The following is a 24339-nucleotide window of genomic DNA, read 5'->3' on the forward strand; positions in this document are numbered from 1 at the left end:
TTGTCCGTTTTTGTCCCTCTATTGCTTGTTCCACCAGCCCAGTGTGTCATTCATTTTGGGCCCTACTCTGGCATATAAGTGGCTGTGTATGAGCCGTTCTATAGGCAGAGCCTTTATACAGAAGTCTCCAGTGATCAGGGGGGAGAAATAGCCAATAGGGACATGTCAAATTCTGGTGAAATACAACAAACTGTGCTTCTGGAAAAGATGAAAAACACCACTTTAACATTGGATTGGATAAATATGAAGTTAAGTTGCTTCAGTAATGGGTGAGGGTTGAGGAAAATGCTGGTTCATAAGGTTGTGTTTTGTAAGGAACCTTACATAGTAGCTGCAATTAAAGGAACATGGGATGAGAAATTAGATGTCCTTCTCATTTGGTCAGATAAGGCTTCTCCTAAAACACCATATACTCTAAATCCTTTACCAACCCATGATGTTATGAATTGGGGACACTCCTCTTGAAAACATAAACAAATCTTTTAATTGCTGATAAATTTATTATTTACAATTTAATAGTAAGGTGTATGTTTTATCTGCAGAAAGTTGCAGGTATGAGGGGAAAAAAACCAAGGAGCTGTGTACCAGATCTTCTACACTGGGGTGGGAAAGTAGTCTTTCTCAGTTGTATCAACTGTCAGCTTTAGCTACATACAGAAAACCACATTTCCTATGCCAGGTAGGTAATACTACCAATAACTCAATTACATATTCTTTATAAGGTAGCTTAAGCTTTTCTTTCTTGCCAGTTTTTAGAATTTCTTTTGTATAGACAGGTGGATCTCTTTCATCACTTTAATATTTTTAATAGAAGAACTTATATTTGCATATGTAATCTTCTTTCTGACCCAGTATATAATTACTATAACTTACCTATAAACAGTAAGTGCAATTTATATTAATGATGAGATACTGCCATGAACAACTCTCACTAGATTTTGCCTACTGATAAAATGCCTCACTTTTATAGGTCTACTTTGTGTAAATAGTGCAGATATAAGAAACAAAGTTTCTTTAAATATTTTTCAGTTCTGTGGGAGAAATGACCCTCATCATCAACCAACATTGAATTATTTTGCATTTGATTTTAGACTTTTCCGAACAGCAGCTATCCAGGCGTGTTACATTTCTCAAGCAGCAGCGTCAAAATGTAGAGTGGTTAATTGAAAACTTGTATTAGGGAAATTCTGTTTCAACTCTTATTCGGCCATGAAGCCCACTAATGCCAGACATATCTGAACTTATCTTCACAGAGTTATTGTAAAGGAAGTTATCACAGCTCCTTAGAAAAACGGATTATACATGATTCATTATTTAGTACATTGCTTAAATGCCACGACACATCAATTTCGAGCATCAATCTTGGAAACAGTTTAGAAAACCAAGGAATTTAAAAGATTTCAACAATTGCTCAACTTAACAATAGCAGCATAATTTTCTGTCAGTCTTGCAAGCATCAATGTACTATTTGTATTTCGCAAGCCGAGAGCCTTCTCCGTGGCATTAAGTTACTCCTTTGCCTTCCGATCTGGACCGTGCCCGCATGTCTTCCACAAAGATGGGTGTGGTTACTTCTTATACTTCCAGGCGCATTCGTGTAAGATATATAGATGCGTGCGCACATCTATACATTCTTTCTCGGTGTAAGATCATCATAATACTCTATATTTTTCCCTTCTAATGGCCATTTAGTAGGATTCTTAAAAGGGACAAGGGATGGCGGAGGCACCTAGATGAACACGGTTTTCAAGAGAACACAAGGAAACAATGCTCTGGCGATCTTGCGACAAGGTTGCAGACGTGATCTCCAAACTAAGTAAACGCCCTTCTCTTCCCTCCTCCCATCTCCGTCTTCCAGCTTTATGTCTTCCAGACAGAGCCTCATTTACTTTCCACGCCAGGTCGACACCTTATCGTCGCCCAACACTCCTTTCCCCAGCACAACCCCGCTCACCAGATGCTCGCCGGGAGAGGGAAGAACAGAGGCGCCGCGCAGCTCAACTGCCGTCCCTCCCCTCTGCAGCTGCTTTGAGTCCCGCTCAGCAGCACCGCGCTTCGCAAAGCCGGCGCTTGAGCACAGCCTCCAGCGCCAGCCTGGTCACAGGCCGCTCGCTTCTTCACCCCGGGAGGCACTCAGCAACCTCGCTCGCTACGTCCCACCTTCTGCTCTCTGCCATTGGGCGGCAGAAGAACTTGCGTAGTTGCCGTTGGCTACTAGAGACGTCGCTCCGCGCAGGGTGGGGAAAAAAAAAACCCGATAGGCATTTGGACGCCGCTGGGCTGGAGGCTAAAGTCTTTCTCCTTGAGCGCTTTCGGATGGGCTGCTCGTCTTCTTTCCCCTTTCCGGCCAACAGCTGAGGAAAGCGGCGGGCTCAGTTAAAGGCTTGGCGGCGGCGGCGGCAGCAGCTGGAGGAGGCGAGGCGAGTGGGAGCAGGCGAAGGAAAGGGCGAAGCGAGAACTTTGTTGGGAGGGCGAGGCTGCTGGCTTCTCCGGGAGACGCTTTGAGGGGCTGCTGGAGGTTGAATTAGACGGCGCCTCGCCCAGGTCTCTTGGGAGCGGGTCGCCTGCGTAGCTCTCGCTCTCCGGGAGGAGGCGACAACAGCGATAGCAGCTGCCGAGAGAGCTCCTCGAGTGCCGCCGGACGCGCCGGAGACTAGCCGAGCACGACCCGATCCATTCCTTCTCCTGGCCCGAGGCAGGAGATGCTTCCAGGGAACACTCGACGGTTCCAGTGACTTAATCGAGGCTTCGGAGAAGAGCAGCCGCGATACGGAGCGAAAGGAGGCGAATGCCCCGCCTTTTGCTGCTTTCTTCCCCCCAATCCTTACCTCTGGAGATGGTGCCCGCCCCGGGATTAGTTTAAAGCCTTATCTTCAGCCCCTCTTTTGGGGAGGTGAGCTGGAGGGACCTAGGCCAGCTAAGTCCGAGAACCGGCAGGCTCTGTCTGGCGTGGGACGCGTTGCTTAGTGCCGCGCCTAACCCAGCCGATCCCTCTTCCTCTGTGGGAAGGAAGATCCTGTAATCTCAACTCCGGAGTCTTCTCTAGCAGTGTAAAACGAGAGAAAAAAAATATCGTCTGGATAATGTCATCCTCAAGCAGATTCAAAAAGGACAAAGAGATCGTAGCCGAGTACGAAAGTCAAGTGAAAGGTAAAAAAAAGCCGGGGTGGGTCAGGATGCCTGTAGTTTATTTCTCTTTATTCCCCCATCGCTACCATCACCTGTTTGGTTGCGCTTCCCTGCCCTCTTCGTGCCGAGGACAAAGTGAAAATCCGTTCTTCCGGATTAATCAACCGGAAAAAGATAGCCACGGTATGCTCTGTGTATACAGATACTAGGATGGATTTACAATCTGGGCACTCTTGAGATAAAATTGCATTGATTGGAAAGGGTGACAGGAAAATCCACGCTTGTATCACTAAACCTGTTGATGAACTGTAGTAATAGTGCTGTTGATGTGGGCAGCTGTGTCGGAGTAAAATTAAATCGTTTTAAGTGATAAATGCTCCAACTTCCAGGAGACAGAAATTCGGGAGTCATTCAGTTCATCAGTCAGTCTCTGGAGAAAAAGGAATGGGTGGGACATTGGTATCAAGCCTTTATAGACTTACCAGCCATCTTTATAACTCTTCCTGGGCAGAAATCTGGAAGAGATTTCTGACACAGCTGCCCACATCAACAGCACTATTACTACAGTTCATCAACAGGTTTAGTGATACAAGCGTGGATTTTCCTGTCACCCTTTTTTTTAAAAAAAGTTAACTATGCACTTATAACAATAGCAGCACATAGTTTTCCTTTCTTTGAGCTAACTGTGTGAACTTGTCTGGTTACCCTAAATTTTTCTGTACATTAATTTGGTGAAAGGAAGGTTGTTGCTGGTTCACATCTGCCATATACGTTCAATGAGTTCTTGAGAGTATTCACTTTTCATTCAATCAGGGCTATTCAAAATACTTTTTAAAACCAACCCTATTAGAGCCAAAGAGAACCAGAGTGGTTTGTCCATTTCATATGTTTTTCTTCAGTTATTACCTTTTTCATGTTACAAAAATTATATTTGAAGAACTCTACTTTTTATTCTATTTCTGTTCTTTCATATATCATGGCTGTTTGTTTTTTTTAAAACTAATGGAAATAAAATCTTCCAGCCACTTAACTGGAGTTCAAAGAATAGGAAAAATAAAAAGACATGCAGTAGTGACATTTTAAAATACAATATGTATGACTAGATTTGCTCACAAAATATACTTGGTATACAAGTTGGGATGTTCGTTCTCTTACAAATGGAGCTTAAAACTGTGGAACTTTAAATATTTTTGTTTTTAGGAGTAAAGTTAATGTTGAAAACCAAATAAATTATCAGTACTGTTGTAAACATTGTTTTCTGGGTTTGCCTTGCCCTCCATCAAGCAGTTACAGAAAGCTTATTTTCAGGAAAAAATAGGTAAACAAAGTGATGGTGATGGGAAGTTCAGACTTCATGAGTTGTCACATGAAGTCTTGTTTAACCAGTTTCATTTCTGTAACTCTAGTAATATCAACAGTTTTTACTGCCTTTGAATGTAGATTTTATTAAGTAAAACTTTTTTATCTTTTCATGTATTAGTTTAGTTCTTAATTTGGTATATTCTGGACTATTTTGGATTGTATTCGGTTTATAGTACTTCATAGTCCATGCTTCATAAATCCTTTCCCCACCTTTCATATCTCTTATTAAAGGATTCCAAGATGGTGGTCATTTTGAATTTAGATTACAGTGTTAATCCAGAGTTAACTAGCATGTCTGTAGAGTATTGGAATGGTGCAGTAAAGTCTCTTGATATGTAAGGTTTTGAATTCAAATTGGGTTTAAGGACTTTGTTCTTATAGTCTACTTTATCTCATTCTGTTCATTGTGCCTTTTTCCCCTCTACAATTCCCTCACTAATATAAGCTTCTAATTAAAAACAAAAGCATGTGTAACATATAAACCCTCTTTGTATAACTATTAATAGAACCGCAAGATTCAGTTAAAGACTTGTGATGAAATACTGAAAACTCTTTAGCAATCTATATTCTTTTAACTTCTGTATTCTTTGTAATAAGATCTCTGCATGTATTCTTTTGTTAAGATTTATTTTTTAAGTTTCTTGTATTCTTCCAGCAAAACTAAATTCACAGCAAAATCCACTTTAGATTATTCAGTAAATGTTTCTTTCGTTAGGTTTAGATATTTTTAAAATATTTCATTTCTTTTTTTAAAATATTTTTATTAAATGTTTCCTTTTTACATATCTCAATCACATATTAAACAGTACTGTGACATTTTTTATACAACTACGTTTCATATCCAATCCAATACAAATCCAATAAAATACATTCTATTGCTATACCTTCTACATCTATTGTATACATTTCCTTTTCTTATTTCTATTTTCTATCCAATTATATCATTTCTCCCATGTTGCATAATATTCAGAATCTTCTTTACCTTTCAATTATGTAGTCGATTTATCTATTTCTGCACATTCAAAAACTTTTAAATACTAGACCTTTGGATGGTATATATTCTTTCTTCCAACCCAGCACAAAGGCGATCCTTGTCACTGTTATTATATGTTGCACCATATATTTTGTCCTTTTATTAAATTCTCCTTTAATTATCCCTAATAGAAATAATTCTGGGACAAATTCTGTTTGACTTCCTATTAGTTCCTGTAGCCACTTTTGTATTTTCCTCCAGCATTTATTCGCTTCAGGGCATAACCACCATGTATGATGGAAGGTACCTTGTTTTTGTCTGCATTTCCAACATTTTGGGTTTGAGTTTGGATAAATCTTAGCCAGCCTTATGGGCGCCAGATGCCAGCGATAAAATTAAAATATTTCATTTCTAATCTAACTTCATCTCCTGTAATGTCACTGAATTATCTTAGTCCCAAATAAGTGAGATAACCCTTCGTTCATTTTACAAAGCAGCTTCACCTCCACCACATCTTTTGTTGGAAGATATGTTCTTTCTTTGGCATCTTTTTAAAGGACATAATGCTTATTTCTCTAATGTTTCCTCTGGACACAATTAAATTTGACAGGATGAGTTATTGTAGAAAACATTGTTGCTAATGAGTCAGTTTTATGGAAGTTTTATCTTTTTTCCCCCCCATTAGTTCAAATGGTGATCTTTCTGTGATAGAATGAAAGAGTAGTTTAATCCTCAATAGAGTTTCATGTACTAGTGTTAGCATGAGGCTAATAGTTAACTATTACATTTCTTTTATTCTTTCTACCAATATTTATATCCTTGGATGATATAAATAATTTTTTTTTTGTTTTAACCGACTGTGACAGGTATTTTTTCTATTACAAATGAAGCAAGCTGCATTTTATCAGTTGCTATTTTATGTATTGGGAAAATCATCTCTTGAAAAAAAGCAAGCATGAACTGAACTGAACTGCTTTGTTTATAGGCCATTTGAAGTAATATTCTACCATTATTTGTTTATCAAAAACCCATTAGACCTAAAACAAGATTCTCTTGTGTACTATTACAATATTCTACTGGAGATAATGGAATATCAAATGTTTCTGAGATCACCTTTTGAAGTGTAGGTCAGATAGTCCTTAATTGCTTCCTTAATTGCTTGTCCATTTATGGTCATCAGTAGTTTTTCTGGCTCATTGTTTAGTCAAATTAACTACTGTGGCTTGTAAAGAGGCTGGTAGTATTGAGTGAACAGTTTATTTATTTATTTGTAAAATTAAGCCTCCTCCCTTAACAAAGCACTAATTGGCTCTTGAATATTCAAATGCAGGTACTTACCAGTAAATCCAATCACCTATGGAGCAGGGTATCAGATCATCACTAGATTTGTTGCATGATATTTGTTACTCTGCCTTCCTAGCCATTGAATTATATCTGCTGGTGCACCTGAAATTGTGTTGGCAGATCATAAATAGGGCTTACCTGCTGTGCTCTGCCGATTAGGGCATGGTTATAATGCCAACTCTATCATTCTCAAACAGGATTAAGAAGGAGTAAGATCTTATTACACAGGAAGTTGGCATTCACTAATAGCAGCCTGAAGCTAAGATACTTAGCAATCCAACAAACAGGATATGGAAGAAGGCAGCTGGATGGAAGAGGAGAACCAATAACAAATTGCTATTCTCTCCTAGAACAGCTACCTTATTGGTACAGGTACAGGAATTCTCGACTTATGATCACAATTGAGCCCAAAATTTCTGTTGCTTAAATGAAGAGAATTGTTAAGTGAGTTTTGCTCCATGTTACAATCTTTCTTGTCACAGTTGTTAAATGAATCATTGCAGTTAAGTTAGTAACAGAGTTGTTAAGTGAATCTGGCTTCCCCATTAATTTTGCTTGTCAGAAGGTTGCAAAAGTGATCACATGAACCTGGGACACTGTAACCATCATAAATATGAGTCAGTTGCCAAGCGTCTGAATTTTGATCATGTAACCATGGGAATGCTGCACTGGTTATAAGTGTGAAAAATGATGATAAGTCACTTTTTCGGTGGTGGTGTAACTTTGAATGGTCACTAAAGAACTGTTGTAAGTCAAGGACCACCTGTATCTCATTCTAGCCATCAGTGCAATTCTCCCCTGCACTCCTGATGTTCCCATGATCTGCTCCAGCTAACAGTTGAAATCCTTAACAGTTCCTATATGCTGTCTATACCTGGCTGTCTGGCCAAAGGCCATTTCTGTTGATAGCTATTGTATCTCAACCACACAAATAACAACATAGCCTCAGTTTAACATTTCTCATACTCCTTGGGCCCTTGCTTTCATTAGAATAGAATAGAATTCTTTATTGGCCAGGTGTGATTAGACACACAAAGAATTTGTCTTCAGTGTATAAGCTCTTGGTGTACATTAAAAATACATTCATCAAGCATCATAAGATAGAACACTTAGTGATAGTCATAGGATACAAAATAAGCAATCAAAATCATACTAGGAAACTAAATAAAACAATATAATCGTAAAGATACAAACAACAAGGTTATAGTCATACGTAGAAGGAAATAAGTAATAGGAAGGATGAGAAGAATGATAGTAATACAGTCTTAGTAAATAGTTGCTGAATTAGTTGTTTAGCAGAGTGATGGCGGGGGAAAAACGGTTCTTGTGTCTAGTTGTTCTAGTGTCCAATGCTCTAGAATGTCATTTTGAAGGTAGAAGTTGAAACAGTTTATGTCAGGGATGTAAGGGGTGTGTAGATATTTCACAGTCCTTTTTTTGACTTGTGCAGTATACAGGTCCTCAATGGAAGGCATGTTGGTAGCAATTGTTTTTCTTCTGCAGTTCTAATTATCCTCTGAAGTCTGTCTGTCTTGTTTGATTGCAGAGCCAAACCAGACAGTTATAGAGGTGCAGATGACAGACTCAATAATTCCTCTGTAGAACTGAATCAGCAGCTCCTTGGGCAGTCTGAGCTTTCGCAGTTGGCGCAGAAAGAATATTCTTTGTTGTGCTTTTTTGAAGACATTTTGATGTTAGGTGTTCATTTTAAGTCCTGACATATGATAGAACCTAGAAACTTAAGGTCTCTAATGTTGATAATGTGTTGTCTAGTATTATAAGAGGTGGTAGTATAGGAGGGTTTTTCCTAAAATCTACTACCATTTCTACAATTTTGAGTGTGTTTAGTTCAGGATTGTTCAGATCACACCACAAAGCTAGTTGTTCAACCTCCCATCTGTATGCGTATGTATTAGGACTTCATAAGCTGAGGAAATATTCTCTGGTCTGTTTCTGGGGGTCCTACCTTTCTCTTTCACACAATTCTCACTCTTAACAGCAAGCAAAATCATAGGAGACAGCATAGCAGAGTCATGGGCAGCAATGGCCTGCATCTAGCCTACATTTTCAAATACATCCTTTAGGAAGCTAAAAGCTACAGTTGGAGCAATGATGGTGAAGGCAAGTTTCTAACTGGCACTTCAAATGACAACAATTGCAACAACATCTTTTCCTCTCAGTGATTGCAGTGATGCAGTAGTGATAGCAACAATTGCCTTGCCTCTCAACAAGGGTGGAGAAAGAGGCACCATCACTCTTACCTTTACTAAACCTGTTCTCATAGACCAGTGACCCATACATTTCCCATTACTTTTGGTCCTGTTCTAACTTTAATTAATCTTTTAGCCTCTCTTCATTTGTTTCTCAGTTCTTCCACCCATCTTGTCATCTCTCTTTCTCTCTTTTTTTTTTTGCATTTTCTCCATACTCCAGCCCCTTTCCATTCTATCTTGACCAAATTCTTTTCTATCTTACTGATGTCCCTATCCCATGTTCCTCTGAATACCTTTGCTTTCTGGAAAAAAATACCTTTGCTTTCTCATCACCATTTCCTTTTTTGATCTGTTCCTTCACATATCTTCCCTCTCCACGCACATGCCTTCTGGTGCTCAGAGAATTCAGCAAGTATTCCAGGTTATTATTATGCTTGCAAGCCTTAGTATTGTTTCTCATTGTTTTCTCTAACCCATTTCAGTACATTTGTAGGAAATGTCAAGGTTAGCAAGTTGTTATTGACTATAAATGTAATAATTATATGGAAATACATGTATGATTAATGTATTTTTGCTGCATGAATAGGTTCTAAAGTGGCCTACAGTCCCAAAACAAACTAACAACTCCTTAAAATGCTTTTTTTCTTGATGTCCCTGATAGCACTAAATGCTGAAAAATACAGGTTTCTTTTGTGTCAGCATAGCATAAGTGTTCAGAATTGTCATTATTATAGAACAGTTATTTGCCTGATGACATAAAGAGGGATGAAGTAAATTTTTATCAGTTAATTATTTTAGAAATTTTATGATATACTTCATATAAGATAATTTTCTCTTTACATTTCAAATGAAGGCTCAGTGAAATTATCTCAGTGGCAATTTGAATAATATGAAGTCCCAGAAAAGATAAAAGGTCTCTATGATACATAGTTTTGGCAACTCTCAAATAGCTTTCACTAGGTTATTTTTAGTTTATATAGGTTTTTGAGGTATTATATATGTTAAGTTATAATCTATGGAGCTGTGGCACTTGAATTCATATACTTTTCTAATTGTACTTATTTAGCTGTATGTCAACCTTATTTATGATCCCTGGTGAATGATCAGAGGCAGTATTTTCATTGTTTCCGTGGGGATCACATGTCAGTGGTGTCTACTTTTTCATCAGCAAAAATTGTAATATCTGCATATTTTAATTTGATAAAGTTCCTAGCCACATTAATTCTATGACTTTGCTCAGGATGATATCTCAAGATGATATTTTTTCAATCAGACAGAATGTACAGACTGGGGAAGATCCTTAGTAGGATCCTTGGGGTATCATTAATGGACTGAGTAAGAAATGAAAGCATCTGTCAGCAATGCTGACCAAACAACAGGAGCCAAATTAAATCAAAACCAGTGGCTGAGATGTTGAGGCTTATTTGCAGAATGACTTCAATTTGCTACCTACACAAATAATCTGGATAACTTATTCTATAGTTAAAAAATTCAGGCCATAGCCCCAAGGAAAACCTAAATGAGGCAAATTGAAACTCAAGTAGTTCATGGTAAACTGATTCGAATCAAGGGTTGATTCAATTAATTCTGGAACACCCTATATACCCTAGGAGAGTTGTATTCTGAATAATACATGGCTTTATGATTTATTTATTAATTATCTGTTATGTCATCATTATACTTTTTAAAGATCGTTCTTAAGATATCAAATAACTCTGGATACATTACTCCGCGTATATTAGATATAACATTATATTTAACATGTATGTCTAAAATGTGTTTCTGTGCCCCAAACTTCAGGAATCACATCAACAGATGGGAACCTTGACAAGTTCAGAAAGAGTTTATGCTATTTGGTTCCAAAATAATCCAAAGATCTTTCTGATTATTTCCATCACAATCAATAGTGGAGCTCTTTTCTGTGCAAGATTCATTTTTCTCTTGGCCTCATGCTTTTTATATCCTAAAAGAAAGTGCATTGTAATAGCTTTTAGTGCCTATAGTCTTGGGATTTAAAGATGATTGGCAGTAGGGGTAGTAGAAGAAGAACCTGGATATTTCATTAGTTTTGCCCAGAATTGGGTTCCATTTGTATAGTCGTTTCTCATACAGTTGGAGGCAATTTGTTTCCATTAGTAAGATTTCCAAATGGTGCTTAAAATTCTGGCATAGTGACTAGTGGGTTAATCTAATAGAGCTGGGGAACTGTGGTCCCTTTATGATTTGTGGATATTCCTAAGCATGGCTGGCTCAGGAATTCTGGGAGTTGAAGTCCACAAGTCATAAAAGGGGCATAGTTCCTCACCCAATTCTAGCAATTGAGATAGAAAACAAACTTGGAGTGTTCAGCAGTTGCATTCAAGGATTAAAACAGTCATGTGAACTTAAATAGCCAGTTCATATGGATCAGTTTCCATTCCTATTTGAAAGGAAAAAGGATTCTTTTTCTTTTCAGAAACCAAACAGAGAAAGACTAGCATTTTTTTTAATCACACACTTGCTGCAAATGAGTAGCATAAGCAATATATGGTTAAAAAGCAAAACCTCCAATGCTTCCAAGAAATTGGAGGCTTATTGGAATAAAAGGGAGGAAGAAGAGATGTTTTAGTCAAGAGGTTAATCTTTATGAAAGGGGTGGGGGACAAATAGACTATCTAGTGCAGGGTAAATAGCACTAAGTCAGGCAACATAGCACAGAATAGCAAAGCAAATTATTCTCATCCACGCTGCGACAAAAGTCCAGGATGGGTATGACTCCTCCCTCTGATGTCATCGAGCTGAGTCTGCCACTGTATAAAAAACCAACCCATAGCTGGCTCCCCCAGCTTTTGACTCAGCTTTTTGTCAAAAAGCTAGTGTCTCTGGATAGGAAAAAGAGCCATAAAAAGCAAAAATCAACAGCAAAGAACAGCAGAAGCAGTAATAAAGCTTCAACACAGCTCCTGCAGCTCTGGTTGAGCTGTGCCATGAGGAGAGCGGGGATCCACTCTCCTGCAGTGTCGAGGCTTCAGTGCTGCCTTCGGGGAAGCTGTGAGCCCAGGGAGTGATGAGTGAGCCTCCCACGCAGTTCCCCATGCGTTTTGAATGGCTGTTCCACAGTTGACTTCAGAGCTCCATTTCACCGCCTCCCAGCTGATAACAAGATAAGAGTCTATGATCACTCAGGGCTGTTAGTGAGCCTAAGGAGTGAGTGAGGCAACAAAGCCTTTTTAGGGCCAGTGCACGTGCCAAACAGCCATTTTGGGTGGCGGTTGGCCATCTTGAGTGGTTGTTGGCCATTTTGTTTGGTGGAGCGGCCATTACCTGGGCCTCACATCTGAATCTGCTCACTTGGCCCATACAACAGGCAACACTCTCATAGGGGAAGCTCCCAGCATCCTTTGTGTCAGTCCTGTTGGTGAGAATGGAGAGCGAAATGGCCCAGGTGAACTGGCCTGGAAGGAGCACAGGGTTTTCAGGTCCCAATGAGGAAAAGGAGAAGAGGCCATTCAGCAAAAAGGGAGGCTGCAGCAAATATCAAGGCCAAGACCTTGGCCCCCCAAAAGACATTAAAAATCTGAACTCAGGGCTAAGAAACGAAGGCATGCTGCTTTGGAAAAACAGTTTGCTAAGACCCAGGAACAGATGAGGAGCCAGATGCAACAATCTTCCCAATTGGGGGAATTGCAGGTTTCCCCAGAGTTTATGGCCAGGGTGGGGGAGGCTGAAACTAGCTCTGCCAGCCATCTTCAAGCTTGGTCCCCAGAGAGGGTAGAAGAAGAGTTTTTGCCCCAGGACATCGGCCCAACTTCAGACAGGCTACCTGGGGCCCAGATTCCTCCCACCCCTTAGGTCAGATGATTCAAGGAGGCCATGGGCCTAGGCCTCCAACTGCTGTAGGCCTGCATCCAGTGGACCCTCCCACAACGTTCAACAACTACTCTGCTTCTTGGGGGGGGGGTCAGTCCCTGTTCCCTGCTTACACGCAGGGGGTCCTGTCTCAGAAGGGTTTTCCCAGAAAGCAACAGTTCAGTTGCCCATCTACCCAATCTGATTGGGGTGAATATGAGGAGGGAGATTATACAAATCCTTCTGAGCACAGTCATTCCTCCATGTCAGAGGAGGAGGAAGGTGAGATCCAGGAACCTAATTTATCAGAGGAAGAGGGACTTAGGTCTGATCAATCCGCCTCAGCAACAGTTTGCACCAGAGAGAAGCTGTTTGGTGACGCCCTGGAACCCTACTTGGTGGAAACCAGGGACAAGAGAAAGGTCCTCTCTTCTGTGGGAAAGAAGTTGGAGTATCATCCCACTCTGTACTATCGACCCTCTTCTTTCCGATCTGAGTCCACTACTACTTGTGGGGCCAGAGAGTGTTCTCTCCTCAATAGGAACAATGACCAGAGGCTGCGGGCAGACAACAACAGACTACCAATAAATGGTTCTTTCGAGGAGGAGGTCATTCATTCTGATGCTCCAAGTGAATGCCCTTTCTCCCCCTCCATTGGTGGTCGCTTGACCCTATTTTCCTCCAGATTGGAGGAGTCAACATCGGACACCTGCATATTCAGGAGGGTGAGGTCAGGCCTCTGGCTTGAGTTCCTCTCCCCACCCCCGAGATTTTTTGTTTGCTTTCCTATTTCTCAGGACAGTTCCAAACGGGCCCTTATGGAATCGGCCATTCAACAACTTGTGGACATAAGGGCCATTCAGCTGGTTCCAGTGGATCAACAAGGGCTTGGCTTCTGTTCTCAGCTCTTCATGATCCCAAAGGCCTCGGGGTGGGGTGTGGTTGTGAGCCATTCTCCACCTCAAGTTTTTGAACAAGTTCATTCCATGCAGGCGTTTCAAGATGCAAACCTTGCATTCAATCCTAGAGAGCGTTTGGGAGGGCGACCTCCTCTCTTCCATAGACCTCACAGAGGCATACCTCCATATCCCTGTCTGGCCCCATCACCACCAGTTTCTTCATTTCTGTTACCAGAACAAGTATTTCCAGTACCGGGCCCTTCCATTCGGGCTCTCATCAGTGCCCAGGGTCTTTACCAATATCTTGGCAGCATTGGCAGCTTCGCTCCTGGCTATTCCAGTGAGGGTCCAGTGTTACCTGGACAACATCCTGATTCAGTCGGCATTGATGAGTTCCGCCCATCGAGACCTCCACACCATGTTGCAGTTCCTACAAGACCATGGTTTTTCCACCAACTTCAAGAAAAGCCATCTGTCTGCAACGACCAGACTTCTTCATCTCGGGGTGATCATTAATACATCTCTCTGTGAGGTTTTTCTCTCCCCAGATCATGGGGACAGCTTTAACAAATTAATTTGATAGATTCAACGGCAATGCACAGTCCCCTTGTCTCTCCTGTCCAAGCTCCGTGGGAAAATGATTTCCTGCATTGGCATCATCCCATGGGCCCGTTTCCATGCCCGGACACTTCAGTGATTCCTGCTGCCTTTTCAATGGGCAGGCACAAGCCACTTTTCCATCAGGGTCAGGATTCCACCACAGATCCTTCGCTCCTTTCAGTGGTGGCAATCTCTGGCTGTCTGGAGAGGACAGCCATTCAAGGAAGCAGACAGAATCCTGCTCACCACAGATGCCAGTCTTGAGGACTGGGGGGGCCCATCTAGCCAGCGAGATAGCCCAGGGGAGTTGGTCTCAGATAGACAGGGCCTGCCCCAATAAATTGGTTGGAGCTCAAGGCCATTTTTCTCGCCTTGAAACATTTCTGGAACAGAGTGGCAGGTTGGTCATGACAGTCAATGTGGTCGCAAAGGCACATGTCAACAGATGGGGGGGACCAGGTCCAAGGCCTTGATGAGGGAAGCCGAACTCCTGGGGCGGTGGGTGGAGAGACACCTTCTTTCCATCAGGGCAGACCACATTTTGGGGGTCGACAACACTCAGGCCGACTAGTTGAGTCAGTCCAAGGTTGATCAATCAGAGTGGAGCCTCCATCCATCCTTTTTCCTAGATCTGTCTCACAGGTTTGGACCATCAGCAGTTGACCTCTTTGCCACTCCCCAAAATGCACAGGTAAGCAGATTCTTCAACAGATTTCCAAACCAGGAAGCGGAGGGGACCAATGCACTGTGGAGCAAATGGCCTCCAGGTCTTCTCTATGCCTTTCCCCCTCTTCCTATCATTTTGGCAGTCATTCGGAAGATGTTGGAGGAGAAGGCGGAGCTAATACTCCTGGTCCCCATTGGCCCAGGAGACCCTGGTTTGCCAATCTGGTGAATCTGTAGCCTAGCCTTGGAGGATCCCGGCCAACATAAATCATAAATTATTCAAACTACGAAATAATAGCCATTCACATAGTGTTTTCTGTAATGATACAGCTACCTCAGAAAAGTTTGGTTCCTGTTATATTAAGGACTGGCACTGTAATAGAAAGTTAAAATTAATATCACATAATCTTCAGAAGGATAAAAGCCTGTGTTATGTTCTTCTTCACTATAGAATGGAACAACATTATTGTTATCATATTAATTTTTTTCTTGTTTTTTGTTAATGTCAATGGACTTTATAACCTTTATATAGTAATAGTTTTAACTATATCTTTGAATTAAAACGCCATATGTAGCCAAATAATCTAATCTCTTATATCCTCAGTGACAGCAAAAGGTATAGTAAGTTATTATACCCATTATTTTCTTCTATATTATGTAATTATCGCTTTGTAGGAAGGGGTAACTACTTTTTACACCCTAGGATTGCATTTGATCCTAGAAAGATATGTGGTATAATATATGAGCATATATGTAATCATCCCATTCTTTCTACTTTTCCCTCTCTCTCTTTCATACATAAACACCAGTAGTCTTCAGGCATCAAGTAGCATATACATTTAAATAATAATAAAAGCGGGGGTTAGGATTCTACTGGTTCTGACCGGTTCTATAGAACCCCTTGTTAACTTTAACTTAGTTCAGAGAACCAGTAGTTAGAAGAAATTTCCTTTTGTTTTTTTCCATCCTTATTACATTCTTGGCAGTATGCCTAGACTTACTGTCTCCAAAGGATGGTTTTTTTTTCCTTTCATGATACTTTCTTAAAGGGGAAAGGTTGTTTTAAGCTTTTTACACTGCTGTTGGGAGGAAATACTCCCCTGGAAATACTTCCAGCTGGCATGCAATGATCAGCACTTCGAAGAAATAATTGAATAATGAAGCAGAGCTGCTGAAAGAAACTTTTTAATGATAAGGAACCAAGATGAGTGACATTCAGCAAGGCTTTGTGGCTAGCCAAAAAGATTGACATTGAAATGTGAGTTTATATACCCTTTCTGAGTTTTGGTCTATAACTGGTTTTTAGTGAAGTTTAATTTTGTGCTAGGTGATGTTTAATCCTATGTTTATTGATGGGATCATTTTCCCTATTCAGCTTCAGAAAGCAATAGCTACTGTTTGCTATTGTTCAGCTTTGTTTGGAAGGAAAAAGGTTAAAACTGTGTTCCTGAAAAGAAACTGGGTTGAGAAATCTGGCTAGTTCCTGTGTCTATTTGTTCTGGTAATTGGTTTAACAAATAACAGCTACTGTTGTGATTTAATTATTTGAATTGTGTTTGATTTTTTTCCTGCCTCATGGTTTCTTTTTCTATCTGGGGACAGGGTATTCCTTCACTACTTTAGTGGTATCTGGCACTGTCCTTTTGGGGTGTACTTTCAAGAGGCAGGATGCAAGCTTGGCATTGATTTTTTACTGCCTTTCTGGAGGGCATGTGACCTTTCCTTAAACCTGGATGATTTCCTTAGGGTATCTTGTGAGGTGAGTCACATGACCAGCTGGTATCTTTATGTGGCACAAATGGATCTAAGGATTGCTTTTCCTGGGTGTGCTCTTTCTAGAGAGCTTAAATGATCTCTGCTAAAGGATTTCACTTTATGAGCAAGAGTTGGCTGCTGATAGTTATCATTGCATTTTAACTATTTTAATTCCTCAAGGTGCTCTGGCACCCTGCCTGATTTGTAACTCCGGCTTGCAAATATTTTTAATCTAATAATTGGTATTTAGGGCAGCTTTTTGCAAGCAAAGAAGCTTTTTGTATTTTTGTACAGGTAATCCTTGACTTACACCAGTTCGTTTAGTGACCATTCAAAGTTACAGTGGCACAGAAAAAAGTGACTTATGACTGTTTTTCACACTTACGACCGTTGCAGCATCCCCACTGTCATGAGAGGCCAGACAAGGAGAAGCACCCCTTGATGTGAGCAACATCAAGTTGGCCACGCCCATCCTGTCATACCCACCAAGCCATACCCACCAACTAAGCCCACGCCCACAGAACCAGTTGTTAAACATTTTGAATCCCACCCCTGAATAAAAACACCTGCCACATAACACCCCAGCCTTAACAATTGTCGATAAGGAAAACAAAAAAGTCTCAGTTTTGCAATAACTGGAAACAGCAGAAGAGAAGAGAAAGAAGTGGAAAAAACCACAATATACAAAGACCTGCAAATAGAAGTAGAACAATTATGGCAAAGGAAAAGCAAAGGTAGCGCCTAGGTGCTTCAAATGTGATCCAAAAACATCTGGAGCACCATTTGAACACTATGTGCATTGACAAAATCACCATCAATTAGTTGGAACAACTTCCATCCTGTGGGATGCCTTTAACACCATCAGGCAACAACATCTGCCAATCTCGGGTCTTTGGCAAGAAGGATTCAGTAGGTGGATAAAAATGTCAAATCTAGTCGAAACATCTGGCTAACTGTGCAATCAACCAATTATACTATTGCAGGGAAACAATGAGAAATACTTCCATTCACTTCATTCACCACCTGACTTTTCTATTGAAAAGGCTTAGGGGAAACTTAACCAATAAGAAAAGTCAGTAGTAAACAATGCTGATTGAACTGTAACTTCAAAGCACGTGGAGACAATAGCATTTTGTCACAGAAAGGGAGTAAGTTGGTAGATCCAGATTGGGAATAAATAATGACTGGAGCAGAAATCTGCATTATATATTGATATATGAAACAGGAAATGAAATTTATATCTAAGGTCAATTTCAAATGAATTTTTGAATCTATCGTGAACTGATAGATTCCCAGCATAAGTTTAATCAATGCCACTGTTGGGTGTGTGTGAGTGCATCAAATTATAGCTTTCACTTGCTTTATTTGCTAGATTTTTTATTTGTAAGACATCAGACCATTTTTGCAAAAAAACTCACCTTTTTCCATCAGAAAGTGGAAGGAATTGAGTTTTATTTTGCCCTCAATTGCTGAAGATTGGCTGAAATATCTCCAGTATCTTATTGGCCAGGAAAGGCACTTGGTGATGGGTTGTTAGTTCCCTCGAAGCACTACAGAACTGAGTATAATATCTTTTATTGCAGGTGGGTGTGGGGGTTGGTAATTTTAATAGAATCTTGTACTCTTTGAAATATTAACTTAAAAGAATTGAGATGAAAAGCTTCCTCATCTGGCAGTGTTTTAAGTGTGTCTAGGATTGGTATTTGCAAATGGTTGGCAGTGTTTGTACAGAATTATGTTTAGAAAGGATTTTGAAAGATCCTTTCAAATTTAATGAACTTGATAGTTATTTTTGCTAGATTTACCACTATTGAGATATGTGCATTCGGGAGCTTCAGGTTTTCAAGAGATTGGTTTTATTTCAACAATCTAGTATTGTTCAGATATTAAGGATTAGAAACTAATTATCAACAGCTAGCATGCTGGGTGGAATTAATGAGAATTTCCCCCCAAAATAACTCTGACTAGGACACACTGATTAAGTGTTTGTAACTACAACATACCAATTTGTTAAACATTTATAGAGTTTTCTTTATAGTTTAATCTATGCTAGGAGTTGACTTTTAGAATTTAGGGTTTAGAAGTTAATATATACCGGTATATGGTATTATTAATGGAGCACTAGCCCAAAGGTTAAGGTTCCCTAACTTTTTAAAGAAGAAACGTAGGCAATGGTCAAATATAATAGTTTGGAGTGTACTGGTAGTGTAAATAATTTACTCAATATGTGAGACTGCAGAATTGATTGATTGCTTATACAAAGAATATATTAAAACTGGGTGCTTCATTATCCAGTTATGTTATTATTTTATCTTTGGCCTAATCAGCTGCCACAAGATTTCTTTTACAAATAGCTCTACCTGTCTCCCAGTTTCTTGGATAGCAATTGTTCTCAGTAGTCATGTCTAAATTGCAAAACTTTCCTTTGAAGGACTCCATCTTGAGGATTGGAGAATCCACACTTGGGTTGACACATGCCTTTCTACCCAGAGACTGAGTCCTCAATCTTTTGCCACACCTCTCCGTCAACTGCCAAGACCCCAGTTTCGACTCAGTCTTGGCCCTATAGGGACGTGGTACAAAGTGGCTCAGGAAAGGCATTGGAGTCTCGTCAGCAGGTTTGAAAGGGATCCAGGCGACAGGCTTGCAAGTGAAGTGTAACCATTGTGCTACTGCGGCTTCTGATCATTTTGAAAAAAAAATGATATTGCAGCACTTATCCTGGACTGGCCACTGCTAATTAACTCCAGCTGTAGGCAGGCAATTGGTGGAGCCTAAGGCTTGGGATTCCCCTGCCGAACATATCGACTCTGTTTTTTTGACATCAGTCAGCCATTTTTTAAAAAAAGAAAGTGTGACTTGGCTCACCCGGGTAATTCCAGTGATGCCGCCTGCAGCCACAGCACTTCCCAGTTGAAGGAAGGGAGCTGGCTTAACCAGCCAGCCCAGATACCATAGAGCTCATTAACACTCTTGCGATGAGTGTGTGTGTGTGCTGGCTCTCCAAGTTTGTCTGGTCTTGCCGCCACCACTGTGAGCCATGGACCAATCCATGTTAACTATCACGATTGGAAGTTGCTGCTTCATTAATTTGACAGTCTCCCCTTTAGTTAGAGCGACAGTTGGTTCTTCCGTCAAGGATAAGACTAATTGGAGTTGAAGCTGTCAAAATGGCTGAAGACTCAGTGTCAGCAGACAGCTTGGAACAGCAATGTTCCTCTACATCGTCCAAATTGACAAAGCACAGCTCCAGAAAGGCTAGGTCAGCTAGCAAGGATGCAGTCAACAAAATTAAAGCCAAGGCTATGTATTCTAGGAAGTCATCTAGAGCTGAAGAGAAAGATGCCAGCAGAAGACAGAAAGCCCTGAAGAAACAAATCTCCAGAGCCAAAAGAAAGGCAGAGCAGGAAAGACTCTCTACCTTGTCTCAGATAGAACCTGCCATTTCCCGCCCTCAGCAGCTGCAGCTGTTAACTCAGTCAAATGCTGCAGTTCCAATGACTTGGTAACCAGAGGTGATATTGAAATTGAAGGAGAAAAAAAATCCCCTTTTCTTGCACAGCAACTGATGTTGCAGAGCCTCAGTTTAGGGATAGATTTCAAATCCCAGAGGCCAGCTTTACTTCTACTGCGGCAGGGCTCTGGACAGTGGAAAGGCAGGGATCTGGCCTGTCTGAGGAAATTAAGCCCCTCATCTCACAGGCAATTTCGCATGGCATTGCTACCAGCTTACAGATCAGAGGCCATCTAGCCTCCTTAGCATCAGAACCTCCCCATCAGATGACCGAACATTGCCAGTTCCCAACTGAGGTCTCAGGGATCTGTATCACCCACCCATTCCTCCAGGAGCAGGGCATTAGTGTTGGAGGATAAGGACCAGAGGGAACAGAGCTTATTGGAGGATATCTCTCAGATCCCCCACCCTTCACTGGTCTATTCTGTTCAGTGCTATTTAAGTCCCTCCTCCACAAGGCCAGCTCTACGGCCCAAATAGGAGCAGAGTCTAGTGCCCCAATAGAACCAGTGGATTCCCAGGGCTCCAATAACACAGTTATTTCTGAACCAATCATAATGCAGGAAGATATTCCTTGCCCTAAACTGTTCCTGAACGTGGTTCAGAGACAATGGGTTCAGCCTGGTACATTTGCCAACCTGGGGGGGAATGACAAAAAATTATTTAATATGGCTCCCATCCTCTCGGAAGTGCTTGAATTGCCTACTGTGGATGAACCATTGGCCTCCTTGGTTTCATCCAATGCTGTGTCTGGAGACATAGCAGAAACCCTAAAAGCAGAAGACAGGAAGGCGGAATTAAACTTCCACAGGACCCATCAGGCTAATGCCTGGGCAGTAAAGGCTGCTATAGCCACTTCCTTCTTTGCAAGAACATCCTTACTGTGGCTTTGCCAATTGAAGCAAGAGTTCCTCCAGAGGAAATTCGGCTTCACCGGGATATAAATAAGATGGTGGCTGCCGCTGAATTTTCAGCTGATGCATCTTTGTACAAGGCCCATTTTTCCTCCAAGGCCCCTTGCTTCCAATGTTATTTCTCGCTGCTTACTGTGGCTTCGCCAATGGCAGGTGGATGCTAGAACCAAGTAGAGTCTCGCCTCCTCCTCTTACAGAGGAACCTTCCTGTTTGGGAAGCACTGAATCCCTTCCTTGTCGAGAAGAAGGACAAATGCAAAGTCTTGTCATCTAGGTGTGCAGATAATCATGCCTCCCCATATATCCATAGGCAGTCCTTTCGCCCTATGGGCACAGGTCTGGACAACAGTCATTTCCCAGATACCTACCCTCAAAGATCTGACTGCCAGATGGACAGATCAGAGTTTAGGGACAGGCCCAGATAACAATTCCAAGCCAAGCAGCCATTTCATGGATCAGGAGGCCATCCCTTTTGCTGCTCCAAGTGACTGCCAGGACACTTCTCCCATTGGCGGGCGCCTGGCCCTATTTGCAAACCAGTGGGAGAATATCACAACCAACTCTTGGATCCTAAATGCAGTAAGATTTGGCCTCACTCTAGAATTCCTCTCCACACTTCCAAGACGTTCATCCGTTACCCCATCTCCAAAAACAAAATCAAGAGAGACCTCATGGACAAGGCAATCCAACACCTGTTGGATATCCAAGCCATCGAGCCAGTCCCAGAAGATCAACGGGGGCACAGATTTTACTCTATTCATAGGTCCGAAGGCCCCTCGGGGGGGGGGGGAGAAATTCTGGACCTCAAAAAATTGAATGTCCACTTGACAAACAAAAGATTCAAAGTTCAGTCCCTTCAGTCCACCTTGGAGGGGATCAGAGTGGGTGACTTCTTAACATCCATTGACCTGACAGAGGCTTACCTCCATGTCCCCATTCTTCCCTTCATCGAAGTACCTCAGATTTTGTCATGCAGGGGGCCACTTCAGTACAGAGCCCTGCCGTTTGGCTTGTCCTTGGTGCCCAGGACCTTTACAAAAGTTCTGGCAGCGCTGGCCATGCACCTCAGGGCAATTCCTGTGCATGCCCATTGCTACCTAGATGACATCCTAATCTAGTTTGTCTCTTACCATCAGACACAGAAGGACCTGCAGACCATGATCCGGGTCCTTCAGAACTATGGGGTTTCTGTCAATTTCCCAAAGAGCCACCTGAAAGCAGCCATTCACCTGTTACATCTAGGTGTGGTGATAGATACCAGGTCATGCGAGGTCTATCTCTCCCAGGAACGCCAGGACAGCAGCAGGTCCTTGGTGAATAGAATCCAAGTGGAACAAATGGTTCCCTTGGTGGTGCTTTCACACCTCCTGGGAAAGATGGTGTCATGCATAGCTATAGTTCCTTGGGCACAGCTTCACTCCAGAACCTTGCAATGGTTCCTGTTACCATTCCATAGGTCAGGAGACAGCAACTCCAACACCAGGGTTCAGGTTCCATTAGAGACCCTCAGGTCCCTCAGATGGTGGGCATCTCGAGTTATAACCAAGAGAAGCCTGACTCAGACAGATTTGAAAAACAACACAAACTGGCTGGAGCTTCTAGCAGTCCATCTTGCCTTACAGCACTTTCAGAATGATGTATCAGGACAATATATACTAATTCTGTGTGGTTATCACACAAATGTTGCAACACCAGCCGCACATGCTGCCAATGTTCCTGCAGAAAGTCTGAGTAAATCAAAATGTTGTCTAAATAAATGACCACGAATTGATCCAATAAATCATGCAAAACATTGTGCATGAAATGTGCGAACACAGCTGGGGCATTGGTTAATCCAAAAGGCATCACGGTATACTCAAAATGCCCGCACCTCATCTGGAAAGCTGTTTTCCACTCATCCCCTGCATGAATGCGAACCAGATTGTAGGCCCCATGCAAATCCAACTTCGTAAAGAGCTTAGCTTAACGAAGCCGCTCAATCAGTTCAGGGATGAGGGGAAGCGGGTACCGATTCCTCACTGTGATTGCATTCAACTTGCGGTAATCACAACACAAACGTAGCTCCCCCGATTTCTTTTTCACAAAAAGCACCGGTGCAACCAATGGGGAGGTAGAAGGCCAAATAAACTGTTTCCGGAAGTTCTTGTCAATAGAATCCCACAATGCACCAAATTCAAACAAAAAACGGCTGCCAAGCCTGACACACAAGATTAAAAAGAACCCAATGCACAAGCCTGAGGATGGCAGATGAGATTCTGCCGAAACGTCGCTATAATAAAAGCACAAATATTAAGACATGGGAAAATACCCGAAGAAACCTAAATACCATACATATAAATACCCACGAAAACATAAGAAAACAAATATATATTAAATTTATATTTAATGTAAAAAAAAATTATATTAAATATATTAGCTTTTTTTAAAAAAAATTGTATTAATGGTCCTCGGGATTTAAAAGTATGAATTTGGTGGGCCCCGAGATCCAAAAGGTTGGCGACCCCTGCTCTAGGCAACACAGAGAGCAAGAGTTCTTGTTGATAACTTAAAACTGCGCTTCCTGTTTTGAAAGTCACTGTCTTTTTATTCCTTTCTAAATATCATTGAACAAAAGTTTTAAATTCAGTTTATCTTCTGCTTGCCCATAATCATTTATTTTAGACATGCTTAGGATATGATGAGTTGAACCAAAATGTAGAGTTCAGTGCAGTCTCCCCCATAATTCCTCTAGATGTGCTTTAGCTGTATGAAGAGAGGCATTCAGCAACATGAAACTGCGCTGTGTCTTGCAACTCCATACAGCTGCTTCGCAATGATAAGGAAGCAATGATGCATTCATGCTGACCTTGAATCTAAAGAAACCCTGTCCTGCAACTACTGAAAATAAGGAATAATTTCCTGTGATGTACTGATAATGTTGGGATTTCAGGGGAATAGAATTAAATCCCCGTGCATGATGTATATTGTGTCTAACCACACAGGATTTCCTGTGTTGGAAGGGAAGCCTTGTGGAAGCCACATTATTTTCTTCCCCTTAATTCATTCAGAAAAGCAGAGGTCAGCAGCATGAATGGATGTGGCTATAGTTGCTGTTAAAGGCTTAATTCAGCAACTGCTAATAAATGCAATGTGATTCCTAGAT

General features: G+C 41.3%; 1 protein-coding gene across 1 annotated transcript in view; it reads left to right on the plus strand.

Annotated features, from left to right (window-relative positions):
• Window positions 1-2232: 2232 nt before the first annotated feature.
• Window positions 2233-24339, plus strand: part of SRGAP1 (SLIT-ROBO Rho GTPase activating protein 1) — a 102251-nt gene continuing 80144 nt past the window's right edge. Inside the window, exon 1 of the mRNA XM_026700201.2 lies at window positions 2233-3150. Within this exon, the coding sequence (XP_026555986.2) occupies window positions 3084-3150 (67 nt within the window). The 5' untranslated portion in view covers window positions 2233-3083. The remainder of the gene's footprint in view (window positions 3151-24339) is intronic.

The sequence above is a fragment of the Pseudonaja textilis genome, chromosome 5 (genome assembly GCF_049901715.1).
Source record: "Pseudonaja textilis isolate UNSWEBS1 chromosome 5, rPseTex1.2, whole genome shotgun sequence".
NCBI classification, from domain to species: domain Eukaryota; kingdom Metazoa; phylum Chordata; class Lepidosauria; order Squamata; family Elapidae; genus Pseudonaja; species Pseudonaja textilis.